The sequence below is a fragment of the Gorilla gorilla genome, chromosome 16, assembly GCF_029281585.2.
Source record: "Gorilla gorilla gorilla isolate KB3781 chromosome 16, NHGRI_mGorGor1-v2.1_pri, whole genome shotgun sequence".
NCBI classification, from domain to species: Eukaryota; Metazoa; Chordata; class Mammalia; order Primates; family Hominidae; genus Gorilla; species Gorilla gorilla.
Genome location: NC_073240.2, coordinates 100,408,922 through 100,428,189, shown reverse-complemented (window position 1 = coordinate 100,428,189; position 19,268 = coordinate 100,408,922). Strand labels below are relative to the sequence as shown.

Here is a 19,268-nt window from a genome sequence, read left to right as displayed (position 1 = left end):
GGGATTATAAATTTTGCACATAAAATTTTTCCGTGAAAGAAAAGGTTCCTAATAGTCTTAACAAATATGCTGGAGAAGATTATTTTTAAATATGTGCTGTGTTTGCTGAAAAATATGTAAGGATACATTTTTTATATGACAGATTCTTATTCTAAGAAGGTATAGAAATATTTTCGCACTGCCACCTTTACTTATAATTTCTAAATTAGCATTTTTATGATATAAAAGTAACACATTTTCATAGAAGAAGTTTGGGAAATTTAGAGAAGCACAAACAAGAAATGTAAAATTACAGTTTAACAGCTTAAAGTATTGCTAACATAGCAATGGCTTTTGCCATCTTTCTGTGCATATGTGTACATGCAGATTAGATATAAAGTTTTCACATGTCTGAGATGATATACAGAATATTTTGTAGCCTGCCTTTTCACTGAAGTATATAGAATGGGTAAACTTCTGTGTCAATAAATACGGATCAGCACTAATTTTCATGGCTACATGGCATTCCACAGTATAGATGTACTTACTGTAACCTGCTTGCACAGTCTCCTGTTGGTGCATTTTAAGTGCTTTGGACTTTTCCACCATTATAGAGAATGCTAAGGTAAATGTTCTATATATATCTTCTTGCCCTGCCAGAGTATCACTTCAAGATAAATTCCTAGAATTGGAATTCGCAAAATTGTATGTGTGTATGTGCGTGTGTGTTTACATATATGTGTATGATTTGATATAGAAAAGTTTATGCCCAAACTATATTCTCCTCAACAGTTAATGAGAGTGCTTCACATCCTCCGTAATACTGGGAAATATCTAAAATTTCTCAACAGATCAGTTATTAGCATCTCAGCATCCTTTCCTTGATGGTTGCTGTCATTGTTTTGTAAAGTATTTAACAGTTTTTAAACCAATACCTACCCATATAGCACTTACTATGTATTAGAGGTTATTCTAGGTGTTTTATGAATATCAATTAATTTAATCTTCTTAATAACCCAATGAAGTGTGGGCAGTGTTATCCTTAACTCACAAATGAGGAAACTGAGTGACTGGAAGATCGTACATCTAGTCAGTGGTGAAGCCAGGACTGGAACCTTCCTGGTGATTCCAGAGCCCATCTTCTTAACCACCATGCCCTGCTGGCTCTTGGAGGAAATGCTTAGTTAGCAAGGAAAGGAACCTGAACACCAGGGATCAAAGAGTCACATCCCAACTACCAGCTCACCTATATTTTCAGTATTTTCTATTTTAATTATTAAATAAAATAATTCCTTTGATTTTTTTAGGGTGTATCAAGGTCAGAAGAAATCAAAAGAAGCTTTGTCCCACTATCAAGCAGCTTTGGAATATGTTGAGATCAGTAAAGGTGAAACAAGTCATGAGTGTGTACCCATATTGAGAGAATTAGCAGGTGCAGAGCAAGCCCTGGGACTCCACGATGTATCCATCAACCACTTCCTCCAGGTAAGCTACAAGGTCCTGGCTACCAAAGCTGTTCTAGGCCCAATGCTTTTCATAGACACAAGTGGCACAGCAGCTCTGAAAATGCCTGGCTTTGTCATTTGCTCTAGATAAGGACAACACTTGGCCTAGAGTAGATGCTCAACAAAGGTGTTCTTATCAGGTGGCCACGTGGGCAAGTGCTGGTACTTGTCCCCTGTTAGTAGTTGCACAAACCACAAACAGCCTGAGATGCTCTAAAGATGGTTTCCTTATCCTTTAATATCTATTTAGAGCGTATGTTACCCAACTGATAAGGACTCTTTTTTTCTACATTCTAAAGTCTTCACCTGAAGCCACCTAGAGTTATGTCTGTTAGCTGCTAGTCTACTTTATAAGATTCCTCAGTGAGTGTGTTGTGTCCATCAGGGTTCTCCAGAGAAACAGAACCAATAGGATATGTACACACACACACACACACACTTTGGTTTTTGTTTTAGATTTTTTTTTTTTTTTTTGGAGAGACAGAGTTTCATCATGTTGCCCAGGCTGGTTTCAAACTCCTGGGTTCATGTGATCCTCCTGCCTCAGCCTCCCAAAGTACTGGGATTACAGGCATGAGCCACCAGGTCCGGCCTCTCTTAAGGAACTGACCCATGCAATTAAGGGGCTGTTAAGTCTGGAATCCACAGGGGAACCTCAGACAGGATTTCTGTGTTGCAGTCTTGAAGCAGAATTTCTTCTAGAAACCTCAGTTTTTCACTCTAGGTCTTCAACTGATTTGATGAGGGCCGCCGATATTATCCAGGGTCATCTCCTCTAAAATCAATTGATTGTGAGTATTAATCACATCTGCAAAATACCGTGTATTCACTGCAACACCGAGACTAGTGTTTGACCAGACAACCTGGCCCCATAGCCTAGCCGAGTTCACATGTAAAATCAACCATAATAGTGAGTTTTATGTCTTTATATTGTATCACGCCAAAGGCACTTTTTAAAAAGTTTTTCTGATAATTTTTTCCTGTAAAAGTTGTAAGATACAGACCAATCCATTCTTGTTATTTGAAATGAGATACAGTGACAAGGTCCTGAGAGTGCTTCATTAATATTTCTTATTTTAATTCGTCTGACAATTTATATTCCTACTCACAGTTTGTTAGAGTGCCCCTTTTTCTCACTTTGTCTGGATTGTCTCTTTTAATCATTATTACCACACTGTGACACATGATTACTTCCCATTTGTAGATAAGGAAGCCAAGAATTAGAGAGGTTGAGTGATATGCCCAGGAGTACATACCCAATAAATGGCATGCTCACATTCAAAACCAATACTTAAGAAAGATTGTTCTGGATGATTTGTAGAGAATGGATTGGGGAGGTTGTGCCACCCATAGAACTAGACCACTTAGGAAGCTATTGAGGTAGCCAAAGCTGAGAATGATGGTAGCTTGAACTAGGATGAAGATAGTGGGGATGAAGAGAAGTAGATGGATATAGGAAAGATTTAGGAGGCAGAATTGATAGGACATGGAGATTGATTGGATGTGGGGGAAAGAAAGAAGGGAAGAGTTATAGATGACTCCCAGGTTTCTGGCCTGGACTGCTGAGTAGATATTTGTGCCATTTCTACCAGGGAACTGGTGTATGACTGGGTGATGGAGAGATGGCAAGCTGTGTTTTAGGTGATGAGCCTGAGATGCCTGTGAGGCATACAAGTGGAAATGACAATAGGCAGTTAGATAATTGGGGCTGGTGCTCAAAATATAGGTCAGAAAGTTATCCACTTACACATAGTGATTGCCCTGGGAGAGGATGAGATCACCTAGGGAGAGGTGATGGAGAGAGAAAAGAACTGATGACAGATTCTTGAGGAATTTCAGTATTCATGGCCGAAGTAAAGAAGGATTACCTAGCAAATGAAACAGAGAAAGACTGCCAGGAAAACAAGAGGAAAAGGAAAAATGAAAGTGGTGTCCTCTGTCCCTTTCTTTTTTTTTTTTTGTTTGAGCGGAGTCTTGCTCTGTTGCCCAGGCTGGAGTGCAGTGGCATGATCTGGGCTCACTGCAACCTCCACCTCCTGGGTTCAAGCAATTCTCTTGCCTCAGCCTCCCGAGTAGCTGGGATTACAGGCGCCTGCCACCATGCCTGGCTAATGTTTGTATTTTTAGTAGAGATGATGTTTTACCATGTTGGCCAGGCTGGTCTCGAACTCCTGACCTCAAGTGATCTGCCCACCTTGGACTCCCAAAGTGCTGGGATTACAGACGTGAGCTACTGCACCTGGCCTCCCTCCCTTTTTTGATACCTTTCACTGTTTTGGAGGACATAGAATTCTAGAGAGGATAAATAAGTTTGTAAAGAGCTTAGCACAGTGCCTGATACATAGTGCTAAATATGGATGTTTTTAATTTTCTCTTTCCTTTCCTTTTACGTTATTTTTCTTTTCTTTTTCTTTCATTGATGACTTTGTTGAGGTGAATACTGGGGTGATGATAAGAACAGAAACCAGGCCGGGCACGGTGGCTCACACCTGTAATCCCAGCACTTTGGGAGGCCAAGGAGGGTGGATCACAAGGTCAGGAGATCAAGACCATCCTGGCTAACATGGTGAAACCCCATCTCTACTAAGAATACAAAAAATTAGCCAGGCATGGTGGCGGGCGCCTGTAGTCCCAGCTACTCGGGAGGCTGAGGCAGGAGAATGGCGTGAGCCTGGGAGGCGGAGCTTGCAGTGAGCCGAGATCACGCCACTGCACTCCAGCCTGGGCATTGGAGCGTGACTCCGTCTCAAAAAAAAAAAAAAAAAGAACAGAAACCAGATTATATAGCAGGTGAGATATGAGGGAGCAAAAACAGTAAGTGTAGCTGGCAGTTACAAAAGGTACTGAGATGCTTTTGGGGGAAGACAAGCCTAGGCAGGAGGGCAGAGCACATGGTAAGGTCTGAAGGTTAAACGCTTGACACATTCAGGAAGCTATAAGAAGCTCCCTCTGCTTGGGCAGTGGGAATGGCAAAGGCAGTAGGTGGGTATCTTTTAGGTAGGTGTTGAAAGTCATGTTAAGGAATTTGAGCTTCCTCCTAAGGGCAGATGAAGGTTTTCAGGCAGGGAGATTGGCATCATCAGATTATCATTCTGCAGAGGCCGCTCTGTGGTATGGAGAATGGACTGGATGGTGGTGAGATAAGCAGGGGGATAACTCAGAGATGATGACTGCAGCAGTTCCGGTTGGGGGTGAGACAGCCCATACTCAGGTGGTGCTGGTGAAAATGGAGACGCATGGACAGATCTGAGAGATATGTGTGGAGTAGACATGACAGGCCTGGGGGTTGTGCACATCTCGAGGAGGAGTCCAGCTTTACCCCAGGTTTCTGGCCTAGGTCGCTGTGTGGCTCGTGGCAACGTTTACTTAGCATAGACACACTGGCGGGTTTACAACTTTTGTTAGTATCAATAACTAAATATTCTTATACAAAAACCTTTTGTAGTTTCTTGAATTATTTCCAGGGGTAAATGTCCAGAAATTAAACTAGTAGGAGGAAGTCCATATGGATTCATATTAACATTCTGCCACAGAATTGTTTTTGATGTACCTCGCCACCAGCAGTTTTTTCTTTGTTTGTTCTTAAATGAAGCAGTTTTGTACAAACCATGCCAGCTTTTTACGTTATTTTACTCTCATTTTACAGAATAGAGTCTCAAATTTACTTTAATTTTTTATGTTAACCCATATCTCTCAAACTTTTTTTTTTTTTTTTGAGATAGAGTCTCGCTGTGTCGCCCAGGCTGGAGTGCAGTGGTGTGATCTCGGCTCACTGCAGCCTTCGCCTCCTGGGTTCAGGGGATTCTCCTGCCTCAGCCTCCCGAGTAGCTGGGATTACAGGCGTGCGCCACCATGCCTGGCTATTTTGTATTTTTAGTAGAGACAGGGTTTCACCATGTTGGCCAGGCTGGTCTCGAACTCCTGAACTCAAGAGATCCCCCTGCCTCAGCCTCCCAACAAACTTTTTAATAGGCTTTTCTTTTCTTTTTTTCTTTTTTTTTTTAGCAGTTTTAGGTTCACAGCAAAATTGAGTGGCATGTACAAAGATATAGCCTCTGCCCCCCACCATGCATAGCCTCCCTCACCAGAGTCATACATTTGTTATAACTGATGAGCCTACATTGACACATCATTATCACCTAAAGTCCATAGTTGACATTCAGGTTCACTCTTGGTATTGTACATTCTGTGGGTTTGCACAAACTTATAACATCATGTATTTACCATTATAGTGTCACACAGAGTGGCTTCACTGCCCTAAAAATCCTCCATGCTCTGCCTATTCATCTCTCCTTCCCCCTAAATTCTGGCAACCACTAGTTTTGTAAGAAACCACCAAACTGCCTTCCAAAATGGCTATACCATTTACATTCCCACCAGCAATGAACGAGAGTTTCTGTCACTCCATATCCTTCATATCCATCAAGTATCCAAGCCAGTACTTTTTGTTTTCAGCGTTCTGGATTTAGGACAGTCTAATAGGTATGTAGTGGTATCTCATGGTTCTTTTAAATTGTATCTCCCTGGTGATATATGATATGGGGCATCTTTCCATGGGCTTGTCATCTGTATATCTTCTTTGGTGAGGTGTCAAAGTTACTGGCCCATTTTTAAAATCAATTTGTTTATTTTCTTATTGTTGAGTTTTTAAGAGGTCTTTGTATATTTTGGATAACAGTCCTTAATTCAATATGTCTTTTGTAAGATTTTCTCCCAGTCTGCGGCTTTTCTTTTAATTCTCTTGACAATGTCTTTTGCAGAGCAGAAATTTTTAATTTTAATGAAATCCAGCTTATCATTTCTGTCATTCATGGATTGTGCCTTTGGTGATATATCTAAAAAGTCATCACCAAGTCCAAGGTCATCTAGATTTTCTTCTGTGTCATGTTCTAGGAGTTTTATAGTTTTGCAGTGTTGTTTTGTTTTGAGATGGAGTTTTGCTCTTGTTGCCCAGGCCAGAGTGCAATGGTACAATCTCGTCTCACCAACCTCTGCCTCCAAGATTCAAGCAATTGTCCTGCCTTAGCCTCCATAGTAGCTGGGATTACAGGCATGTGCCACCACGCCCGGCTCATTTTGTATTTTTAGTAGAGACGGGGTTTTTCCATGTTGGTCAGGCTGGTCTTGACCTCCCGACCTCAGGTGATCTGCCTACCTAGGCCTCCCAAAGTGCTGGGATTATAGGTGTGAGCCACTGCGCCCAGCTAGTTTTTATTTTACATTTAGGTCTATAACACATTTTTAGTCAATTTTTGTGAAGGGTATAAGGTCTGTGTCTGAATTCATTTTTTTTTTTTTTTTTTTTTGCACGTGATGTCCAATTTTTCTAGCACGGTTTGTTGAAATAACTGTCTTTTCTTCATTGTATTGCCTTTGCTCCTTTGCCAAAGATCAGTGGACTGTATTTATGTGGGCCTATTTCTGGGCTCTCTATTCTGTTCCATGATCTCTTTGTCTCTTCTTTTGCCACTGCCACACTGTCTTAATTACTGTAGCTTTATTGTAAGTCTTCAAGTTGGGTAGTATCAGTCCTCCAATTTTGTTCTTTTCCTTCCATATTTCACTGGGTATTCTGGATCTTTTGCCTCTCCATACAAACTTTAGAATGAGTTTGTCAATATCCACAAAATAACTTCCTGGGATTTTTATTAGGATTATGTTGAATCTGGATATCAAGTTGGAAGAATTCACATCTTGACAACATTGAGTCTTCCTATCCAGTTTCTAAAAGCTGTTCTCTAAATTTTTCATGACTAAATCCATATCTATCCTCAACGTCTCAGCTATCAGTTTCTAAAGTTCAAAACTTTAGTAAAAGTTTCAAACGTTAAAACTTTTTTTTTTTTTTTTTTGAGATAGAGTCTTGCTCTTGCCACCCAGGCTGGAGTGCAGTGGCATGATCTCAGCTCACTGCAACCTCCACCTCCCAGGCTCAAGTAATTCTCCTGCATCAGCCTCCCGAGTAGCTGGGATTACAGGCACCCACAACCACATCCAACTAATTTTTGTATCTTTGAGTAGAGATGGGGTTTCACTATGTTAGCCAGGCTGGTCTTGAACTCTTGACCTCAAGTGATATGACTGCCTTAGCCTCCAAAAGTTCTGGGATTATAGGTGTGAGCCACCGTGCCCAGTACAAACTTTAAAACTTTCAAAAGTTCAAAAAAAAAGGTCTCAGCTACCAGTTTCTTAAGTTCATGGAAAGACATCAGTGATTGTATTAGTCCATTGTCACGCTGCTGATAAAGACATACCCAAGACTGGGCAACTTACAAAAGAAAGAGGTTTAATTGGACTGACAGTTCCATATGGCTGGGGAAGTCTCACAATCATGGCAGAAGGCAAGGAGGAGCAAGTCGTGTCATATGTGGATGGCAGCAGGCAAACAGATTGGTCAGGGAAACTCCCCCTTATGATCCTATTAGATCTCATGAGACTTACTCACTATCACAAGAACAGCATGGGAAAGACCTACCCCCATGATTCAGTTATCTCCCACCAGATCCCTCCCACAACATGTGGGAATTATGGGAACTACAAGATGAGATTTGGGTGGGGTCACAGAGCCAAACCATATCATTCTGCCCCCGGCCTCTCCAAAATCTAATATCTTCACATTTCAAAACCAATCATGCCTTCCCAACAGTCCTCCAAAGTCTCACCTCATTTCAGCATTAACTCAGAAGTCCACGGTCCAACGTCTTATCAGAGACAAGGCAAGTCCTGTCTGCCTATGAGCCTGTAAAGTCAAAAAGCAAGTGGTTTCTAGATACAAAGTGGGTACAGGTATTAGGTAAGTGCAGCCATTCCAAATGGGAGAAATTGGCCAAAACAAAGGGGCTACAAACCCTATGCAAGTCTGAAATCCAACAGGGCAGTCAAATCTTAAGGCTCCAAAATGATCTCCTGTGACTCCATGTCTCACATCCAGGTCACGCTGATGCAAGAAGTAGGTTCCCATAGTCTTGGGCAGCTCTGCCCCTGTGGCTTTGCAGGGTACAGCCTCCCTCTCAGCTGCCTTCACACATTGACGATGAGTGTCTGCAGCTTTTCCAGGCACACGGTGTAAACTGTCAATGGATCTACTATTCTGGGGTCTGGAGGACGGTGGCCCTCTTCTCACAGCTCCACTAGGCAGTGTCCCAGTAGGGACCCTGTGTGGTGGCTCCCACCCCACATTTCCCTTCTGTACTGCCCTAGCAGAAGTTCTTCATGGGGACCCCACCCCTACAGTAAACTTCTGCTTGGGCATCCAGGCATTTCCATACATCTTCTGAAATCTAGGCAGAGGTTCCCAAACCTCAGTTCATGATTTCTGTGCATTCACAGGCTCAACACCATGAGGAAGCTGCCAAGTCTTCAGGCTTGCACCCTCTGAAGCCACAGCCCAAACTCTATGATGGCCCCTTTCGGCCAAGGCTGGAGCAGCTGGGACACAGGGCATCAAGTTCCTAGGCTGCACACAGCATGGGGACTCTGGGCCCAGCCCGTGAAACCACTTTTTCCTCCTAAGCCTCCAGGCCTGTGATGGGAGGGACTGCTGCAAAGGTCTCTGACATGCCCTGGAGACATTTTCCCCATTGTCTTGGTGATGAAAATTCACTCCTCATTACCTGCAGCTGGCTTGAATTTCTCCTCAGAAAATGGGATTTTCTTTTCTATTGCATTGTCAGGCTGTAAATTTTCCAGACATTTTTGCTGTCTTTCCCTTTTGAAACTGAATGCCTTTAATAGCACCCAAGTCACATCTTGAATGCTTTGCTGCTTAGAAATTTCTTTCACCAGATACCCTAAATCATCTCTCTCAAGTTCAAAGTTCCACAAATCTCTAGGACAGGGGCAAAATGCTGCCAGTCTCTTTGCTAAAACATAACAAGAATCACCTTTGCTCCAATTCCCAACAAGTTCCTCATCTCCATCTGAGACCACCTCAGCCTGGACTGTATTGTCCATATCACTATCAGGCTTTTGGTCAAAGCCATTCAACAAGTATCTAGGAAGTTCCAAACTTTCCCACATTTTCCTGTCTTCTGAGCCCTCCAAACTGTTCCAACCTCTGCCTGTTACCCAGTTCCAAAGTCACTTCCACATTTTTGGATATCTTTTCAGCAGCGCCCCTCTCTGCTGTATTTGCTGTATTAGTCCGTTTTCATGCTGCTGATGAAGACATACCTGAGACTGGGCAATTTACAAAAGAAAGAGTTTTAATTGGACTGACAGTTCCACGTGGCTGGGGAAGCCTCACAATCATGGTAGCAGGCAAGGAGGAGCAAGTCATGTCTTACGTGGATGGCAGCAGGCAAAAAGAGAGATTGGGCAGGGAAACTCCTCCTTATGATACCATCAAATCTTGTGAGACTTATTCACTATTACAAGAACAGCAGGGAAAGACACAGAGCCAAACCATGTAAGTGATAATATGCACATAGTCATCTAGCAAGGACCATTTCTCCTGACAAAATTCACTGAACTGAAAGATGGCCTCCAAGAGCCAACACCAACAGTATGCATTCAAAGATCTGAGTTTGGTTTAGAGAAGCATTCGCCACACTGTGTTCCATAGAGTACTAGCATATCATGAGAGTTCATAGGTCTTCCTAGAAAAAAGTGTTTGTGGTTAAATAAAATGGAAAGGTATTAAGTTGAAATCAAACGCATTTACTTATGGCTTTATAGTGCATTAAATATGCCAATTTGGATTATGAATCAAGAGTAGATCTAATGAGTCTGTGAGATACTAGTGTCCCCAGGCCACAGTTTAGCTTAGAGAAAGAAATGTAGACTAGGCGTGGTAGCTCATGCCTGTAATCTCAGCACTTTGGAAGGCCAAGGCAGGCAGATTGCTTGAGCTCAGAAGTTCAAGACCAGCCTGGGCAACATGGCAAAACCTTGTCTCTACAAAAAAAAATACAAAAATATGCCACACGTGATGATGCACACCTGTAGTCCCAGCTACTCGGGTGGCTGAGGTGGGAGGATTGCTTGTGCCTGGGAGGCCGAGGCTAGAGTGAGCCAAGATAGCATCACTGCACTCCAACCTGGATGCCACTGCACTTCACCCTGTCTCAAAAAAAAATAAAAAGAAATATAAATGTCTAAAAGTAGGAATCAGCAAAGGAATTCAAATATGCATGCAGCATGTAGGTCTTGTCACTCTCAGGAGTCCTTAGCACTTTGGGAATGGGAAGTGAGTTATGTAGTGCCTTTCATTTGTGGCACCCTGATTCACCACCATTGTAACGTATTTTGCCACTGTTGTTTTCTCTATCTATATAGACATACATACAAACATACACACATATATATACAGACACATATACTCAGAGATAATTGTTTATATTTTTTAATCATTTGAAGATATGTTCAATATATCATGTCTTTTTATCCCTGAATACTTCAGTATATGTTTTATAAGAACAAGGAAATTAGCTAGGTGTGGTGATGCACGCCTGTAATTCCAGCTACTTGGGAGGCTGAGGCAGGAGAATTGCTTGAACCCAGGAGGTGGAGGTTGCAGTGAGCCAAGATCACACAACTGCACTCCAGCCTGGGCGACAGAGCAAGACTCCATCAAAATAAATAAATAAATAAAAAAGAACAAGGATATTTTCTTATGTAACCACAATACAGCTATCAAAGCCAGGAATTTTCTTTCTTTCTTTCTTTCTTTCTTTTTTAGACAGGTCTTGCTTTGTCACCCAGGCTGGAGTGTAGCGGTGCAAACACAGCTCACTGCAGCCTCGCCCTCCCAGGTCAAGCAATCCTCCTGCTTCAGCCCTTTAAGTAACTGGGACTATAGGCGTGCACTGCCACACCCAGCTAATTTTTGTGTATTTTTTTTGTAGAGACGGGGTTTTGCCATGTTACCCAGGCTGGTTTCAAACTCCTGGGCTCAAGCAATCCACCCACTTCAGCCTCCCAAAGTGCAGGGATTACAGGCATGAACCACTACTCCTGGCTTTTCAGGGAATTTTGAACATTGGTCATATTCCATTTTGTCCATTGTCCCAATTAGGTCCTTTATGGCAATTCTTTTTCCTCCAATGCAAGATCCACTCCAGGATCACGTATTACATTTAGTTGTCATGGCTCTTCTCTTCTTTAATCTAGAATAGTTTCTCACTCAGTCTGTCTCTTATGACATTGAAATTTTTGAAGAATATAAGTCAGCTGTTTTATAAACTGTTCCTTAGTTTGGGTTTGTCTAATGTTTCCTCATGAGTGATGCATGCCGAGCTAGAATACTACAAAGGGATATTGTACCTTCTTGTGATATTTCATTCAGAGGCACATGAAATCCATCTGTCCTTTTCTGGTGATATTAATTTTTATCACCCATTCTTGGTGGTGTACAGTTTCTTCACTGTATAGTAACTATTTTCCCCTTGCAGCTAATAAGCATCTTTAAAGACACATTTTAAGATTATGTAAATATCTTGCTTCTCACACAAATTTTCCCTCTGGGTTTAACACATCTATTGATGAATCTTTCCTGAACCAGTCATAACTGTGATGGTTGTAAAATAATTATTTTCCATTCTACCATTTTATCCACACTTATCAGTTGGCATTCTGCTGTTAGGAATGTCCCTCTTTTTCCCTACCAAGTTATTTATTTGTTATTAATATGTTTGCTCTTTTCACATAACAGTATATCTGGAAACCTTCATACTATGAACTTTATAGCAGTTCATAGAAATCTCCCTTACTTGTAGAGATGTATAATAATACATTTTATGTATGTACTATGGGTTTTTTCCAAATAGTTTCCACTTTGGGGCATTTAAACAGGTTTCAATATTTTGAAATTTTTTTTTATTGTTGGAGTTGTATCTTCAGAGAAAATTCCTAGGCATGGGACCACTAGGTTGAAGGGAGTATACATTGGTAGTTTTATTTACTACAAAACTTAATTGGTAAGTTTGTCTTATTGGAATTCTACTACTACATTGCCAAATTGCCTTTTAATTAAGCTTGTATCATTTGTATTTCCGTTAGCAATGTATGATAGTGCCAGTTTCCCCACAACCTGTTTCAACAAAGTACATTGTCAAGCTTTTGAGTTAATTCCAATCTAATGAGTGAGAAATGACGTCTCAGGATAGTTTTAATTTGCATTTATATTTTTTAAAAAGGAATTGAACATCTTTTCATATGTTTAAGTGACTTTCATATATTTTTTGTCAATTGTCTTTTTTGTGAAATATTCCTGTCATTTCACCATTTTTAAATGAAGCTTTGGTCCAGTTTTCTTAACTGGTAGAAATCCTTCATATCTTATACATATTGCCCCTTTGTTTATGACATATGTTGTAAATATCTTCACCCAATTTATTTTTTAAAATTTTCTTCATAGTGTTTTTTGAGAAGATTTGTATACCACAAATTTACCCATTTAAAGTGTACAATGTAGTGGTTTTATTATATTCACAGAGTTTTGTAACCATTACCACTATCTAATTCCAGAGTATTTTCAAGAAATTCCATACCCATTGGCAGTCATTCCTCCCTCTTCCCCCATCTCCTGGCAACCACCAATTTACTTTCTATCTCTATGGATTTTTCTATTCTAGACATTCCATATAAACAGAATCATACAGTATGTGGTCTTTTGTGTCTGACTTCTTTCATTTAGCATAATTTCTTCAAGATTCATCCATGTTTAGCATGTATCAGTTCTTCATTCCTTTTCATGGTGGAATAATATTCCGTTATACAGATTCACCTCATTTTTTTATCCATTCATCAGTAGATGGGCATTTGGGTTGCTTCCAGTTTTGGGCTATTATGAATAATACTGCTGTGAACATTCATGTACAATTTTTTGTACAGACATATGTTTTTATTTCTCTTGGGTATAAGGCTATAAGTGGAATTGCTGAATCATATGGTAACTCTATATTTAACTTTCCAAGGAACTACTGTGCTATTTTCCAAAGCAGCCTCACTATTTTACATTCCCACCAACAATTTATGAAAGTTCCAATATCTCCACATCCTCACCAACACTTCTTACTATCTGTCTTTTTTAATTTCAGTCATTGTAGTAAGTATGAAGTGATATCTCATTGTGGCTTTTTATTTGAATTTCCCTAATGACTAATGATGTAGCACATCTTTTCATAGGCTTATTGGCCATTTGTATATCTTCATGGGAGAAATGTCTATTGAAAATCTTTGCACATTTTTAATAGGGTTATTTGTCTTTTTATTGTTGACTGATAATAGTTATTTACATATTCTGGATACTGGATACTAGAGCCTTATCTGTGAGGTGTTTCCCAATCTGTAGGTTGTCTTTTGACTTTCTTGATGTGTCCTTTGAAGCACAAAAGTTTTTCATTTTGATTGTCCAACTTGTCTATGTTGGGTTTTTTTTTTTTTTTTTTTTTTTTTTGCTTGTGCTTTTGGCATCACATCTCAGAAATCATTCCCTAATCCAAGGTCATAAAGGCTTACATCTGTGTTTTCTTCTAAGAGTTTTTATAATTTTTAGCTCTTACACATGGGTCTTTGATTCATTTTGAGTTAATTTTTATATATAGTGTGAGGTATAGGGGTCCAACTTCCTTTTTTGGGGGGGTAGAGGGGCATATGGCTATCCAATTGTCCTAGCACTATTTATTGAAAGGACTATCCTTTCACCATCAAATTATTTTGGGACCCATGTCAAAATAGATTGGCCATAAATGTAAGGGTTTATTTCTAGATTCTCAATTCTGTTCCATTGATCTGTATGTTTATCCTTATACCAGTATCACATTGTCTTAATTAGTGTTGTTTTGTTGTAAGTTTTGAAATCAGTGTGAATCTCTAACTTTTGTTCTTCTTTTTTAAGATTCTTTTGGCTATTCTGGATTCCTGGAATTTTTATGTGAATTTTAGGATCAGCTTGTCAATTTCTGCAAAAAACAAAACAAAACAAAACAAACCAGGATTTTGGTAGGGATTACATTGAATCTGTATCACAATTTGGGAAGTATTGACATCTTAACAATATTAAGTCTTTCAATCATTGAACATGGGATATCTATTTACTTAGCTCTTCTTTCATGTCATTCAACCATGTTTTGTAGTTTTTAGAGTATAAGCTTTGTACTTCTTTGGGTAAATTTATTCGTAAGTATTTTATTATTTTTCATGCTATTACAAATGGAAGCTTTTAAAATTTCATTTTCTAATTATTCATGTATAGAAATATATGATTTTTTATGTTTATCTTGTATCCTGCAACCTTGCTGAACTCATTTATTAGTGCTATTTCTGCTTTTTGCCACACAAGTTTTCTAAATGTGTTCAAATTTTCAACCTTTCCTGTGGCCCTAAGTTAGAAGGATTTCCCTGTATCCAGGTTGTAGTGGAATTCACTCATTTTTATAATACTTATAAAGTTTGATAGGCAGTTTTTGCTCTTGTTTACTCTTGAGGTTAAAAAAGATTAGAGAGTGTTTTAAAACTAATTGCAGATTATTAAAGAAATACCTTGGTGAAATGAGAATAATATTGAATTTGAAGTCAAAAAATCTGGGTTGGAGTTCAGACTATTCTGTTTATCAGCTGTTTGATTGTAGGCAAGTCATTTAGCTTCTTAAAAAAATAACCTACAAAATATTCCATGCACTTCATAGAACTACTCAAAGGTTCAAAATGGAAAGTGCTTTGTGAACTCTTAGGCCTTCTGCCAGTATAAGCTACTTTTATTTCTTAACAGTAATTATTAAACATTTTTCAATCCTTCTCTTTCCTTTAGGAGATTTACCTAAGATACAGAAAGGTGCAGTAAGGCCACAGCCCTCAAAGGGGACCCATGTATAAAAGCCATCTATTAAGTATACACAAAGAGGTTTTGTTATTTTTCCGTGTTGTTTTTCACCCTTCATTCCTTTGGAGTGACAGAAATACCCAGAGAGAAAAGACCTTTTATTTCCTGTAAAATACAGAAAAGTTCCAAAGCATTTTAGTGATTAACTCATTAAAATGAAGAAAAATAAACCAAGTCCTGGAGAGCCAACACAAGGAAGGCGGCAGTTCCAGGGACTGATGAAAGAGCCGTCATCTACCTCATCCATCCCTCTGCCGCAGGGGTCCGGAAGAAAACCATGCAAATGTGATTGTTTCTGAAACTCCTGATGGTAGATTTTGGCAATAAAAGCTTATTTTCCTATCCAAAAGAAAAATCACAGGGTTCTACTTATGTGAGTGAGAGTATGTTTATGGGTGTGTATAAATTAACACACCCTTAACAGTGCTAGCTTGGGTTGCTTTTTCCCATCTCTCACTTGAATTGCATATCCCTCTTTTTCAGTTTCCAGGGTAGCTCTGCCACTCAAGAGTTCCCAAATTTAGGGTATTTTGACTTGCAAAGTGTAATGAAATCATTAAATTCATCAGTTGCTCTACTGACAGCTTTGGAGCCAGAAAATCTAGCTTTAGATCTCAGCCTCAACAACTTACTGGCCTTGGTCAGGCCTGGGGTGATGGCTGCTCAGTGCTCCCACATGGCTCCTGGCAGGTGCAGAGTTCTCAGCTAATGGCAGCGCTTCTGATTGGCTCTTAGTAGTCGCTGTGCATTTGCTATACATATGCAATCAATTTATTGTAAATAATCAGAAAATGCTATTTTTAATTTTAAACACCTGAAAATATTAATACTAGCCTTTTGTTTAGAATTAGGAAAGATGTAGAATGCAGTTGTATTAGTCCATTCTCACATTGCTGTAAGGAAATACCCGAGACTGGGTAATTTATGAAGAAAAGAGGTTTAATTGACTCACAGTTTTGTATGACTAGGGAGGCGTCAGGAAACTTACAATCATGACAAAAGGCACCTGTTCACAGAGCCAGCAGGGGAAATGCCAGACACTTATAAAACTGTCAGACCTCATGAGAACTCATTCACCATCACGAGAACAGCATGGGGGAAACCACCCCCGTGATTTAATTACCTCCCACAGGTCCCTCCCATGACACATGGGGATTGTGGGATTACAATGCAAGATGAGATTTGGGTGGGGACACAAAGCCAAACCATATCATTTTGCCTGTGGCCTCTCCCATATCTCATGTCCTCACATTTCAAAACATAGTCATGCCCTTCCAACAGTCCCCCAGAGTCTTAACTCATTCCAACGTTAACCCAAAAGTCCAAGTCCAAAGTCTCATCTGGGACAAGGCAAGTCCCCTCTACCTATGAGCCTGTAAAATCAAAAGCAAGTTAGTTACTTCCTCGATACAGTGGGGGTACAGATATTGGGTAAATACACCCGTTCCAAATGGGAGAAATTGGCCAAAACAAAAGGGGCTACAGACCCCATGCAAGTCCAAAATCCAATAAGGTAGTAATTAAACCTTATAGTTCTAAAATGATCTCCTTTGACTCCATGTCTCACATCCAGGTCATGCTGATGCAAGAGGTGAGCTCCAGGTCCTTCAGCAGCTCTGCCCCTGTGGCTTTGCAGGGTACAACCCCCCTCTTGGCTGCTTCCATGGGCTGGCATCGAGTGTCTGTGGCTTTTCCAGAGCACGGTGCAAGCTGTCAGTGGACCTACAATTCTGGGGTCTGGAGGACCGTGGCCCTCTTCTCACAGCTCCACTAGGCAGTGCCCCAGTGGAGACTCTGTGTAGGGGCTTCCACCCCACATTTCCTTTCCACACTGCCCTAGCAGAGGTTCTCTGTGAATGCTTCGTCCCTGCAGCACACTTCTGCCTGGACACCCAGGCATTTCCATACATCTTCTGAAATCCAGCCAGAGGTTCCCAAACCTCAGTTCTTGACTTCTGTGTACCTGCAAGCTCAACACCTCATGGAAGCTACCAAGGCTTGGGGCTTGTACCCTCTTAAGCCACACCCAAGCTGTACCTTTGCCCCTTCTAGCCATGGCTGGAGCAAAAAGCAAGGCACCGAGTCCCTAGGCTGCACACAGCAGGGGGGTCCTGGGCCCACAAAATCATTTTTCCTCCTAGGTCTCAGGGCCTGTGATAAGGGGAGCTGCTGTGAAGGTCTCTGGCATGCCCTGGAGACATTTGCCCCATTGTCTTAGTGATTAACATTCAGCTCCTCGTTACTTATGCAAATTTCTGCAGACAGCTTGAATTTCTCCCCAGAAAATGGGTTTTCGTTTTCTACTGCATTGTCAGGCTACAAATTTTCCAAACTTTTATGCTGTGTCACTTCTTGAATGCTTGGCTGCTTAGAAATTTCTTCCACCAGGCCAGGAGCGATGGCTCACGCTTGTAATCCCAGCACTTTGGGAGGCCGAGGCAGGTGGATCACAAGGTCAGGAGATTGAGACCATCTGGCTAACTCAGTGAAACCCCTTATCTACTAAAAAAAAAAAACAAAAACAACAACAACAACAATAAAAAAATTGGCTGGGCGTGGTGGCACGTGCCTGTAGTCCCAGCTACTCGGGAGGCTGAGGCAGGAGAATTGCTTGAACCCAGGAGGCGGAGGTTGCAGTGAGTCGAGATCGCACCACTGCACTCCAGCCTGGGTGACAGAGCGAGACTCTGTCTCAAAAAAAAAAAAAAAAAAAAAAGAAAGGAAGAAATTTCTTCCACCAGATGCCCTAAATCTTCTCTCTCAAGTTCAGAGTTCCACAGATCTAGGGTAGGGCCAAAAAGCCACCAGTCTCTTTGCTAAAGCATAGCAAGAATGACCTTTACTCCAGTTCCCAGCAAATTCCTCATCTCCATCTGAGACCACCTCAGCGTGGACTTCATTGTCCTTATCACTATCAGCATTTTGGCCAAAGCCATTCCACAAGTCTTTAGGAAGTTCCAAACTTTCCCACATCTTCCTCTCTTCTGAGTTCTCCAAACTTTTCCAACCTCTGCCCATTACCCAGTTCCAAAGTCGCTTCCGCATTCTCTGGTATCTTATAGCAGTGCCCCATTCTGCTGGTACCAATTTACTGTATTAGTCCATTTTCATACTATTTCAGTTACTGTTTCATATTGTTTCACTATAAAAATTTTCTAAGAATGACATCAATCCAAGTGCCACAAAGTGGAAGATTACTGGTTTTTTTTTTTTTTAAGTAATAACTACTTTTTTAAAAAATGATACATGTTCTTTGTTTTTTAAAAATCAAGCTATATAGGAAAGGTCAAATATATGCCACCAGTCACCTCAGACCTCCTTGCCCAGAAATAGCCAGTGTTGACACTTACTGAACAATTTTTCTCTGCATATATACAGATGAGTATACATTAGGAGACAGAAGAGAAAAAAAAGAGAAAGGAAGAAAGTGATAAATTTGACAGAGTAAAAATGAAAAACTACTCTGTGATAATATATCATAAAGTCAAAACATAAATGTCAAAGAGGAGAAAATATAGAAAGAGTTCTTTAAAAATCTGGATAAAAAAGACAACTCAGTAGAAACATGCACAAGACAGGAACATACAATTTACAGAAGAGGAAACATAAATAACCAATAACCATACAGAAATAATCCTCAGCCTCACTCGTAATTAAAGAAATGCAATTTAGCTGTCTGGCCATTGTGGCTGGAGCCCAGTATGGGTCATAGGAGATGAAGCTAAGAGCGGCACGTGGCTGGGTTATGATTATGTGCGTGTGCGTGTGTGTGTGTGTGTGTGTGTGTCAGAGAGAGAGAGATTTATTTCTGGAACAATACAGGAAACTGATTAGCTGTAAGCCTGGGAATGGGGAGAAAAAGAGGTTAAGGCAGGTAGAAGGGGGAAGGAGTATTTTTAATTTCAATTGTTTATTCTTTTCCACCACTTAAGATTTTTTAAGATTCTATGCAGGTAATACTC

At 40.5% G+C, this 19,268-nt stretch overlaps 1 protein-coding gene across 39 annotated transcripts in view; it reads left to right on the top strand.

Annotated features, from left to right (window-relative positions):
* TTC23 (tetratricopeptide repeat domain 23) overlaps positions 1-19,268 on the top strand; it is a 114,947-nt gene that overhangs the window by 49,874 nt on the left and 45,805 nt on the right. For all 39 annotated transcript variants that reach the window (XM_055364082.2, XM_055364080.2, XM_063698866.1 and 36 more), the window contains one exon: positions 1,287-1,464. In XM_055364082.2, the coding sequence (XP_055220057.1) occupies positions 1,287-1,464 (178 nt within the window). The remainder of the gene's footprint in view (positions 1-1,286; positions 1,465-19,268) is intronic.